At 41.9% G+C, this 12,819-nt stretch overlaps 1 protein-coding gene across 4 annotated transcripts in view; it reads right to left on the minus strand.

Moving 5' to 3' along the window:
- The window catches only part of PHACTR2 (phosphatase and actin regulator 2), a 139,577-nt gene that overhangs the window by 43,937 nt on the left and 82,821 nt on the right, over positions 1 to 12,819 (minus strand). For all 4 annotated transcript variants that reach the window (XM_077350997.1, XM_077350973.1, XM_077350990.1 and 1 more), the window contains exon 2: positions 10,968 to 11,135. In XM_077350997.1, coding sequence (XP_077207112.1) covers positions 10,968 to 11,135 — 168 coding nt within the window. The remainder of the gene's footprint in view (positions 1 to 10,967; positions 11,136 to 12,819) is intronic.

Raw genomic sequence — 12,819 nt, forward strand, 5'->3', positions numbered from 1 at the left:
CTGATACGGAAGTTCGGACAACCAGCTCTTCCCCCTGATGTATGACCGCCCTGATTCTCCCCCAAAAGCATTAGCCAGTTGTCTGGAAGCAGTGATCAGGTGGCTCAAGCAGAGTCGTCTGAAGCTCAGTCCTTCAAAGACACAGATCCTATGGCTCGGCAGGAAAGGTCTAAGTGAGGAAGTGTTTGCCCAACCTGGACAGGGATATAACGGATTCCTCCACCAGGAACCTGGGCGTGATTCTGGATGCTTCCCTCTCATTGGAGGCCCAGGTCACAAGAGTAGCGTGGCTGGCATTCTGCCACCTTCACCAAGCCAAACTACTAGCTCTCTGCTTGGCCCTGGAATACCTAGCCATAGTGATCCACACGACAATCACCTCTAGCCTAGACCTCTGCAACTTGGCTCTATTCAGGCCTACTGGAAACCACAGCTGATCCAGAATGCAGTGGCCAGGGTCCTCACAGCAACACCATGGAGGTCCCACATCCAACCCATTCTCCAACAATGTAACTGGTTACCAGTCAAATTATGGATCAGGCTTAAGGTTTTAGTAATTATCTTCAAGGCCATATGTGGTCTAGTCCCAGTGTACCTGAGGGACTGCCTCTCTGCCTAAGCCCCTCAAAGAGCTCTGTGCTCCACCACTGGCTAGTGATCTCTGGCCCCCAGGAAGTCCACTTGACACCAACCACGGCCAGAGTCTGGTGGAAATAGCCTCTAGAGGAGGAGTCCTAATGGAACTAAAACAGTTCCACAAGACCTGCAAAAGGGAGCTACTCCATCAGGCATTTCTTGCTTTGAAGAGCTCCAGCAATGCTGATAACATTTATTGGGGATACAGTTGCCAACTCTGGGATGGAAAATACTTGGCAGACTTTGGGGATGGAGCTTGGAGTGGATGGGATTTGGAGTAGGAAGGGACCTCAGTGGAGTATAACATTATGGAGTCCAACCTCCAAAGCAGCCATTTTCTCCAGGGGAACTGATCACTCTCACCTGAAGTTGAGCTATAATTCCAGGGAATCCCTAGGTCCCACTTAAGGACTGGCATCCCTAATTGGGGAAAAAAGGTTATTATAACAAAGTAAAAGAGATTATTAACACTCTCACAGCATACTCATACTAACTATATGTTTAGCAGGTACGGATGCAGGCCCAATCTAGCAAGCCCTTATATACAGAAATGACTGGAAGGGTTGTTTCTACCCCTAGGAGTGCACTCAGATCATTTAGTGCCAATATGGTGTCAATCCCTGGCCCAAAAGAAGTGCATCTGACCTCTGCCAGGGCCTTTTAAACCCTGACTCCAGCCTGGTAGAATATGCTGACGATAGAGACCCCAGCCTTGACAGAACTATCGTCTGTAAGATGAAACTGTTCCAGCAGACATACAGTTGAGTCCAGAGCACACAACAAAACCAACAGGTCTTCCCCTCCTCTCAGAACATACCCCCCCCCCCACACACACACACACACAAAACTCACCAGCACTACTGGCCAGTGATTCAGGTCTGAAATAAAACTGAGAAATCTGCGGAGCAGTTGGAACGGTGGTTTTAAATGCTTTAAATGTTTTATTATGTATAATTTTTATTGAATTGTTAGGTCAATTTTAATACATTTTACACTATCCTGAGCCTTATAGGAAGGGGCAGTTAAGAAATCCCATCTTTCTCCACCTCATCAAAAGGTCACCCAACTGGTGCATATGGAGAAGTGGGGAATCAAACATGGTTTTCCAGATTAGAGGCCACTGCTCTTAACCACTACACCATGTTGGCTCTCAGAAAGACACAAGAAGATGAAAGCATCCATAAGGTATGCATGGCTTGCCATATGCACTCTGAAAAGAGCTGCGTCCTTACCCAGCATATCAATGTTTCCTGTTAAATCGTAACAGAATAAATATTCATACATGAGTTTGTAAGTTAAATCAATAGTACTCTCGGTGAGTATGGAATTTTTCTTTCAATATAAATAATCATCAGTAGACTTTTTTTGGGGGGGGGGAAGTATTGTACAACCCCCCCCCACACACACACACATTACAATGGAGACCATTCATTTACTAAAGTTTGTGAACGGCTGTTCTAAAACATTCTATTTCAGTCAGTGAACACTTCATATAGTAGTAGTGTTGTACTAGAATGGGAGAGATCTGGGATCAAATTTCTACTCAGCCATGAAGCTCAATGAAGTCTGCTTCTCAAGCTCAGTTAAATATGGGGGTTGTTGCAGAGAGAGAGGCCTGCAGATCCATTCATGCTGCCCTGAGTTCCTTGGGAGAAAGAGAGACAGATTTCTATTCCAAATTTTGATACCAAAATCTCAAGTTTAGCTCCTGATGGTTTTTCTACAAGTCAGTTTCCTGTATATTTTGATGTCTGCCAATATCCCAGTATGCCTTCTTCAACACAAAATAGATTCAGATGGATAGCTGTGTTGGTCAGACGCAGTAGAACGAAGTTTGAGTCCAGTGACACCTTTAAGACCCACAAAATTTTATTCAAGGTGCACACAAAACTTATACCTTGAAAAAAAATTGCTGTTAGCCTTAAAGGTGCCACTGGACTCAAACTTCGTTTTAACTCAAAGTGTTATTGTTAACAGATACAATAGTTTATCATCATTTCGTTTGACACAGTACATAAATTACACATCATAAGTGAGGCAGGTTTGCCTTGCCTCACTTATTCAGTGTTAATATTTACATAATGTCTGCAACGTATGGAGCATGTGACAAAATTGCACAAGAAACAGCAAGAATGTGCCCCACAATGAACCTAGGGTCTAAATCTGTCAGCGAAGAAAGCAACAGAGGAATGGGGTGGCAAAGAGAAGAAATGCTAGCATGAAAATTTAACTTTGTTATATTTAAACTTGGTTACATTTGACAATGAGTATTAAAGGGTTTAACCAAAGAAAGCAATAGTGAATTTTCAAGGAAGGGGGAGAAGAGAAAGTGAAGTGTATACATGAACATGGAAGGATTTCCAGTCAGAACAAGCTGCTTCGATGCTTTGAAGTCCAATTGCCTCAGCTGCCAATTACTATATGTGCCCAACAGGATTTGCCCTTCAGGTAACTTTAATGGTAATATCCACTCTGTCAGGTGACTGTGTGGAAAATATTATAACCTTTCTGAAAAAGGGTCGGCATTATCATTAAGTGATGTGAAACTTGGTTTCAAAGTAAATTCAGGAACAGGGGAGAGAGGAAGGGCTAAGGAGTGCTATTTTCTAACCTCCATTCCATTTATATATTCACACTGAGAAAGAAAAAGAAAGGAAACAAAAAGAGAGGAAGAAAAGGAGCAATTTGGATTTTTTTTTGTTTTGTTTCAGGTACTAAAACACACCCAGCACTTACACAATCCTAAACACTGTAACTTCCTAAATCCACTGAAGTCAACTGGCTTAGAAGGGTGTACTCAGTCTAGGATTGCAGTTAGTGCTGAACTATGCTAACTTTCTCCTACCCATTGACCATGCACACCATCCACTGAAAGTCTCCAAAACCAATACAAGTGTCTTAGAAACTGTCCAGCTGTCCTACACAAAGAAACAAAAGAACGGAGATCAAGCAAGCTGTCTAAAGTTTACCTCTATTACTGGAGCTAAATAATATGATAGAAATGAAGTCCAGCCCAAGGAAACAAGAATATGTTGGAGAAGGTCATTTACTGGAGAAACATAGTGCCTGAAAATTTGCCAGAGCTTCATGTGATATAAAATATTTGCTTCTAGAGAAATACATGTTTGTATGAAGCGACTTTTAAAAATTGTTCTGGTATTAAAACTTAGAATAAGGAACATAATCATATGTTTCAACAACACACTCTGAGACAATCTGCTTTAAGCTGGCATTTGGGAATTAATATAATTGGAAAATGTCATTCTCATTTAAGTAAATGCCATGCTAAAACTAAAAAATTATGCAAGATTTAATATTAGAGCATCCAAGCTTTAATTCGTGGGGAACACATTCAGAGACCATAGGAAAACAGTAAAGTCTGTGAAAGTCTGGCAGACCCAAAGATGTCTTACCATATATTACAGTCTTGTGTTCGATCCATACCAGTCGGGCGTTTGTCCTGGCCACGGGGTGGAGACAGTGCTTGATGATCTCCGGCACCAGTTGAATAGTGGCAGTTTGGCCATTCTCATGATGCTAGATCTGTCGGCCATGTTTGACGTAGTTGACCACGTGCTCTTGGCCCACCGCCTTGCTAGAACCGGGATTTAAAGGACAGCCCTTCAGTGGCTGCTCTCCTTCCTATGGAACTGGACACAGAGGATTGCACTGGGGGAAGAGTTGTCTCATCCCTTTCATCTCCCTTGTGGAGTTCCTCAGTGGGCAGTTCTATCCCCCACGCTTTTCAACATCTTTATGCGCTCCCTGGCCCAACTGGTCCGGAGTTTTGGGCTAGGATATCATAAATATACAGATGACATCCAGCTCTAGCTCCTCATGGACAATGCCTGGACTCCCCCCAGTTGTTTAGAAACAGTAGCTGAATGGTTAGAGCGGAGTCGCTTGGAACTCAACCACTCCAAGACGGAGGTCCTGTGGCTGAGAAAGTAGGGGGCTGATCAGGAAGCGTGTTTGCTAAACGTGGCTAGGGCCCAACATAATATCGTGTCCTGTGCCAGGACCTAGGAAGTGTTCCAAGATGCCTCCCTTCCTGTGGAGGCACAGGTCACAAGAGTAGCAGGCCTGGTGTTTTTCCGCCTTCGCCAGGCAAAGCTACTAGTGCCCTACCTATCCCGAGAACAGATGGCCACGCTGATCCATGCGACAGTCACCTCCAGGATTGATTTCTGTAACTCACTCTACGCAGGCCTTCCCTTATCCCTGACTCAGAAATTGCAGCTGGTTCAAAATGCAGAAGCTACGGTCCTCACAAGAACACTTTGGAGGTTCCATATCCAGCCATTGCTGAGGCAGCTGCTGCAGCCCGGATTCAGTTCAAGGTTTTGTATTAACCTTTAAGGCCCTCCGTGGTCTGGGACTCATATATCTGAAAGATCGTCTATTGTCTTATGCCCCCCCCCCAGGGCCTTGTGCTCTGCGGGTGCTAACTTACTGGTGATCCCTGGCCCACATGAGGTTCATCTGGCTTCGACCAGGACCAAGGCTTTTTTGGTCCTGTCCCTGACCTGGTAGAATGAGCTCCTGGAAGAGCTGAGGGCCCTGCAAGTGCTTTCATAGTTCCACAGGGCCTGTAAAACAGAGCTATTCCTCTGGGGTTTTGGTTGAGACCAGGTCACGGAAGATCAAGGAGCCCCTCTACAACTTCATATTCTATACTGAATAGGAGATTTAGAGCTAGATTGACTGACACCCCTGGAGAGTTTCTTCCCCCTGAGGCGCTGGGGGAAGTCAGAGTGGGGGGATAGGTAGGGGGTGGGTCTCTCTTTTATTTGCTCATCAACGAGGTATTATTTTATTATGGATTATTGGATTTTTTAAAAATACCTATGTATGGGGGGGGGTTGTTGTTATTGTAACCCCACTGTAGGACATTTATCGAGAGTGGTGGGTAATCAATCCAAAAAATGAATGAATGAATGCACCCCTCTCCTCCAGGTGTTTTAGTGCTTTAATGGACCTATAGCTTTAATCAACCATTTTGTTATATTTGTAAATACATGTATCCTCAGAGTTGCACTGGTAAGTTGTGTCTAGGTGACAGCTCAGTAAGTCTTAAAATCAGAATGCAAATCTATACACAAAAACAAGCCTCTGCAAAGGATAAGAATTATCTTGAAGGGTCATTCCCATTTTATTTTTAGCTTCCTTGTAATTTAGTTTCAGGTGGCATAGTGATCCTTTTTTAATGGAATACATTTTCCCTTTAAAAGTTCCAAACTTCAGCTCAAAGTTGCTTAATGCTCAGGCTCCCTGAACTGTCCATTCTTTTTAAAATGGTAGTCTAGAATGCTGGACAACTTCCAGAAATCTGGCCTTGGTCTTCCCAAGACCCAGAGAATCTCCATATAGTTATTTTTTCCTCCTCTGAGACTTCTATGTTTGACGCAATCAGGGCCAGAAATGGTTTCTGTTCTGTTTCTCTCATCCCACACAGTTTCTTTCTACGGATTTTTGAAGGGTCATCTGTTTTATTCAAAGATATAAACTAGCAATTCCTTTAATGGAATTGATTTGAGAATAAAAAAGAGTCATTTAGGAAATGGAAGGAAGGCCTTATTACCAAGGATGAGTATAAACAAATAACCAATAATTGTAGGGGGAGTGTTAGAAAGGCTAAAGCTCAATATGTGCTGAGGCTAGCAAGAAATGCTAAACATAACAAAAAAGGCTTCTTTAGTCATATTTCAAGCAAGAAAAAGAATAAGGACACCATAGGACCACTGAGAGTTTTGGGCACCCCAATTGAAGAGGGATGTTGACAAACTGGAACGTGTCCAGAGGAGGGCAACAAAGATGGTGAGGGGTTTGGAGACCAAGACATATGAAGAAAGGCTTGGGGAGCTTGGTCTGTTTAGCCTGGAGAGGAGACAACTGAGAGGGATCTGATAACCATCTTCAAGTATTTAAAAGGGTGCCATATGGAGGATGGAGCAGAATTGTTCTCTCTTGCCTCAGAGGGACAGACCAGAACGAATGGGATGAAATTAATTCAAAAGAAATTCCATCTAAACATCCAGAAGAAGTTCCTGACAGAGTGGTTTCTCACTGGAACAGGCTTCCTTGGGAGGTGGTGGGTTCTCCATCTTTGGAAATTTTAAAACAGGCTGGATAGCCATCTGACAGAGAGGCTGATTCTGTGAAGGCAAAGGAGTGGCAGGTTACAGTAGATGAGCGATTGGGATGTGTCCTGCATAGTGCAGGGGATTGGACTAGATGACCCATGAGGTCCCTTCCAACTCTATTATTCTATGATTCTATGATTCTGTGATTCTATGATTCTATGACTGAAAGCAAAAACTGATAGTAAAAAGCTCAAGATAGTTCTATAAGATTTTTCTATAAATCAATCAGTCCTGTGGTAAAATTTGAGTCCAATAGCACCTTTAAGACTAACAAAGATTTTATTCAAAGTTTGAGCTTTTGTGTGCATGCACACTTCCTTCAGACAATGGAACAGGGGTCATAAGAGTACACATATAAGGAGAAAGTAAACGTTTTTGTTAATAATTGAATCCACAGGACTGATTGGCTTTTCTCCTTATATCTGTACTCTTATGATCCCTATTCCATTGTATGAGGAAGGGTGAATGCACACGAGAGCTTACGCCTTGAATAAATTTTTGTTGGTCATAAAGGTACCATTGGACTCAAATTTTATCCTAAGATGAAACCTCTCATTTTCACAATATGGAGAAATGCCATATAAGTACGTTCTGAAAATGACTTTCAGGAAAATAGCCACTGACCAACAACAATTTAAAAAAAGAAAGAAAAAAGCTATGCCTGCCTACTTTACAGAAATGTTTCCAGGAACTGTAGTGCTTTTGTTATGATTTACCATCTAGGCAGAATTATTTTAAGAGCTTCAAAAGTTATGCATATTGATTTTACTATTGTTAGGAACTAAGGGGTCTATAATGGAAAATTATATATCCATATATTTAGAAATAAGATCTTCCTGGCCTAAGTACCATAGTTTTATATTACCACACCATTGGAGTATTTGTATTTTTTTTTGTCAAAACCCAGTTCTCATTTAACTGTCAGTCCAAGATTGTGTAAGCTTCCTACCCTGATTACATTTTTGATGGCAAAATTTATATTTATTTTATAATTGGATTTATATATATAAAATAAATATATTATTTTGCATAGAGATGCATAAAATGCATAGAGATGAAGCTATACAATTTCAACCCCTTAGGAAAGAGCTCTTGCACAAGTGTAGATACAACAAAAAGACCACTGTTGCTGCTTGTGTTCTGTCAAACACTGCATCTGTTTCTGCTTGTGCATAATATTGTACAACCAATTTCTGGGCATTATAATATACAAGGGAGAACCACAGATCTCTTCCTCCTATTAGAAGAAAAAGAGTTGGTTTTCATATGCTGCTTTTCTTTACCAGGAGTCTCAAAAGTGGCTTACAATCGCCTTTCCTTTCCCCTCCCTACAACAGACACCCTGTGAGGTAGGTGAGGCTGACAGAACCCCAATATTACTGCTTAGTCAGAACAGTTCTATCAGTGCTGTGACAAGTCCAAGGTCACCCAGCTGGCTGCATGTGGAGAAGCAGGGAATCAAATCTGGCTTGCCAGATTAAAAACTGCCATTCTTAACAACTACACCAAGTTGGCTTTCTTTCTCTGCTGTCACTGCTGCCAGTCCTGGTGCATTTCTTCCCCTCCCTCCTATTACCTCAGGGCCCAGTGCATCTCCCAGCCTTTGCCACTGGGCCCACCATGGCTCCTGCTCCCTCATCTCCACCACAGATCTCACACCCCCCCCCGCTACTGTTGTTCCACTGACAAACCTCCTGTTGCTCCCTGCTTCATAATCATATCTGCCACCTTTGATGACGGAGGAGACAGTTGCACATGCACAGCTAATGCTTTTGTTCTGGGGAGGATTTAAAATCCCAATGTATTTTTAATTTTTTTCTTCCCTGCAAACCCAGGCAGTCCCCCATGTTTTGCAGAAATAGTTTTATGTTAGCAAGGGCCCAATCCACAGTATCTGCAGATGGGCCCACACTACGGTTGCCAGGTTCCACAAGGCAGAAGATGGGGGAGGGGACTTACTGGGAGCAACAGGGGCTCTCATATGACGTACAGTGATACGTCCACGTTACTGCCCATATGATCTGGAAAAGACATCATCACATCCAGAACATCAGGATGACACTCCAGTATTTTGCAAACACTCTATGGTAAATTTGACTTCTACCATAGGGTCATGTGGGCAGCGACACAGAGCTGTTGCTGCCCACAAAGCTGATTTCTCTCTTTTGGTAAGTTCCCCCCTGCAGCCAGCTGTTTGGTAGAAGTGAGGTAGGGCCTGGCACCTGGGGACCACTGCCTCCACCACGGGGTTTGGCACCTGTAGCCTAGACCTGACTATTTTTCAATGTATACACCGCTCTTCCCTGAAATATATGATAGGGTGGAAAGTACTAGGTGTCACACATGATAAAACAAAGAAGCACCTGGGGTCCAAAACAACTCCAGAAATCAAAGTTCAATTGGAGTATTTTTTTATCCTAACCCCACTTAAAATATTGGAGTTAAAAATCACCACATGTGTTTATTTAGAAAACACTGATCCACAAAACCATTTTTGATTGCCCTGGAGCCTTTCATGATAAACTGAAGACCCTTTCTGATAACCTGGAGAACATTTACCTCACCACAGAGAAAACAGAGAAATGCCCCAAGATACAACAATGCCTGAAATCTAGCTTGGTAAAGCAACCATACTGGAATTAATTATGTAATATGCAAAGGAGGTTTGTGTATCTGCACAACAGAACTGTTCTGCCTTGTGTCTAAGCATGTTTTACTTAATTGCTTCTGCAACCACAAACATTTTTGTGGGAACTTTTCTATTCTAGTGCAGTGGAAATTTGGCCTTGAGGTATGAATATACCCTAGAATACAATATGTATAATTTTTTTTTACAGTGTTGTCAGAGAGTTACATTTTATTTGCTCATTGTATTCATGTTTAATAAGGAACATAAATCAATGTCTTTTGTTGAAATCCCTGTAATTTGAATAATAGTTTCTATGTGTGTCTTCTTCTTAAGTAAAACTGTTTTATTAGGCCTCTCCAAGTTAATTTGTCATTGCAATGGGAAAGCTGTGAGGGGTGGCTCTTGTAGCGTCATGATTAAAATTCTGAACTACATCGAAGTCTTAGGGGCCACATGCTCAGAGCAACAAGACTAACCATGCCATCCCAAGCCCATCTACTCAGTGGGACCAACTCAAAGTGTTATTAGGAGTGCATTGTGAAAAAGTCTGCAAAAGTTCTGCAGTGTCTTTGGAGTTAGTTGACAGAAGGAGGGGGAGAGAGGTCAAAGACTGCAACATCATCAGCCACAGAGAAGCTGATGAAGAGCAAATTGGAAATAGAGACTGGAGAAGAACAGAAGACTGCGGCTGGAGGGAAAGATTACAGAATGGGATTCATGGAGACAGAAACACCCCAAATTTTGTTACATTAACTAGCATTTCTTTGTGACTATTTTGTTACATGTTTATTCTTCAACATGAAAAATATGGAGGGCTCTGGCCCACCAGTGTTTTTAAACGATTTTAAATATATTAATAAAACACGTTGGATATAAAGACAGCTTACATCAGAGCATAAACATGAATGCTGGTAGTCTAAAGTACATTACAGTAGCCACAATTAAAAGAATTCCAATTGGTCCATCCAGTGTTTTGCACTTGCCCCAGTTGTCGCATTGCAGACGGTAAACATGAGGAGCAAGGCCTCAATAACCATCTAATTATTTTGCATACCACATTTGCTTTTGCTTTCCTATAAGCAAAGGACCACAAAATAAATGACAGTGGTGGAGCCACAATATTGAAATGGAGAGGTTGCTGGCTGCTCCATAAAGAAATTAGGTTCAACAGGAGAATTTCTGCTGCTGCTGTTACCAGCCAATATTGACTATTGATGATACAACTTCTTCCATTGTTATTCCCCATACCTGATATGAGGAAAGCAGCTGGAAAAAGAACTGTTCATTTCTAGTTTGTCACCACCTCAGTCTGTCTACTTTGATTAATTCTTATTTCAAGCAAATTTTGACAAAACAGGTAGGTTCAGGGAAACCTGATAAAATCAACAACTTCCCAAAGGATAATCAGGGAAAACATTTTAAAAGTTCAAATCAGCAAGAAAAATCACTAACACGAGACATCTGGCATGAAGAGCTAACTGCATGGTTGTTTGGACTAGAGCCAATACTTTTAACTGAGCAATATGAATACTTTCCAGGCATCACTTGAATAACCATACCTGCTGATGTTTCTCTAAATGTTTCACTTGTCTTTTTCTTCCGCCATTTCCAAGGTTTGAAGATTTTGCCAATGCTGGAAAGTTTGCCCTTTCTCTTGAAAGGAGGAGTTCGGGATCCAGAGGTTGGCCCATCTGAATTTGCAATGGATGCTTTATCAATCCCATCAACTATACAAATAAGAAAAATTCAGTTAGAAAAAAAATCTTTAAAATTATGTTACTGAAAACTGTAGTACAATGGTCTCAGTTTCAAATTCAAAATACCTTCTACATTTTGTTTGATCTTTAACAAAAAAATCACAATCAGGCAGCATGTTCTGCAACAGAAAGCTCTGAAACATAATTTATCCTTTCTTAGCAGTCAGACCCCTCCTTCATTACAGGGGAAGTTTGCCCACAAACACTCTTTGACAATGCTGCTTGCTCCTCACCAATGGACTGCTCTGCAGTTGAATCCCTGTACTGGAAGTATACAAAGGTATGTCAGTTTCCCCCAAAAAACTGACCACAGTGTGTCCACTCACACAGAATACAGGAAATGCACTCGCCAGCCAGATGCCTTGCTTTTTCAGGAGCTTCCTGATCCCTCAGATGACATCAATATGGACCCTCAAGGATACTCTATTGCTGGCTTTTCTCTCCCCTCTATAGAAACAATGCCCATCTGCAGGACAATGGCTCTCAGCCTCACCTACCTCACAGGTTGTCTGTTATGGGGAGAGGAAGGGGAGGCAATTGTAAGCAGCTTGATAATTCTTCAGGTAGTGAAAAGCAGGGTATAAAGAAACCAACTCTTTGTCTTCTTTTCCCCTTTATACTCCCCTTTTGCACCATCTCATCTTTGACTTTCCTCTTGTGTGAATGCTCTTGGTGTGACTGTTTAGCTTAATTTGTGTGCAAATTTTATCTTTAATTTGTTTTTCAATAAAATCATTTTCATTTATTTCAAATTGTGAGAGTTTCTAAGACAGAAGCATCCTGGTATACACAGGTAGAAGAAGAAGAAGAAGAGTTGGTTCTTATATGCTGCTTTTCCCTACTCGAAGGAGGCTCAAAGCGGCTTACAGTCGCCTTCCCATTCGTCTCCCCACAACAGACACCCTGTGGGGTGGGTGAGGCTGAGAGAGCCCTGATATCACTGATCGGTCAGAACAGTTTTATCAGTGCCGTGGCGAGCCCAAGGTCACCCAGCTGGATGCATGTGGGGGAGCACAGAATCGAACCCGGCATGCCAGATTAGAAGTCCGCACTCCTAACCACTACACCAAACTGGCTCTCTAGAGAATCCCATTGTTACCCCTCTCACAAGCTAAATTCCCCAACTCAATTCTAAATGTTGGTAACAATCTTTCCTCCTAGAAGCGTAGAATGGCATAGATATGTTGCCATCAGTCTTTCAATTTATCTTTATACACAAAGCAGATGTTCTCAGACTCTAAAACAATTCGCTTTTCCCACCAATGTTGCCCAACTTTGGTATTGTGTTACAGGCAATGCCTCTTGACCAACTTTTACAGTTTGGCAATAAAAAGCAGCAAAAGAATCTGAGGTGTTTTTTAAAAGCCTTGAGGAGTGCGCCTACAAACAAAAGCAAAGGGTCAATCTGTAGATGGTCTTCAAAATAGATTTCATTTCAAAATTGCACCATTACAATTTAAACATTAGTAATTCTTATTAGAAATTCACATTCCAATAATCCATATCAAATTCTCTAGATTTAAAAACTAACTTTAATGTAATCCACAGGAAACACTGTTGACGACATAGTGGTAGAGGAAAGCATCATCAAGTTGCAGCCAATTTATGGGGACCCCACAGGGTTATCAAGGCAAGAGACATTCAGAGGTGGTTT

The sequence above is a fragment of the Paroedura picta genome, chromosome 1 (genome assembly GCF_049243985.1).
Source record: "Paroedura picta isolate Pp20150507F chromosome 1, Ppicta_v3.0, whole genome shotgun sequence".
NCBI lineage: Eukaryota > Metazoa > Chordata > Lepidosauria > Squamata > Gekkonidae > Paroedura > Paroedura picta.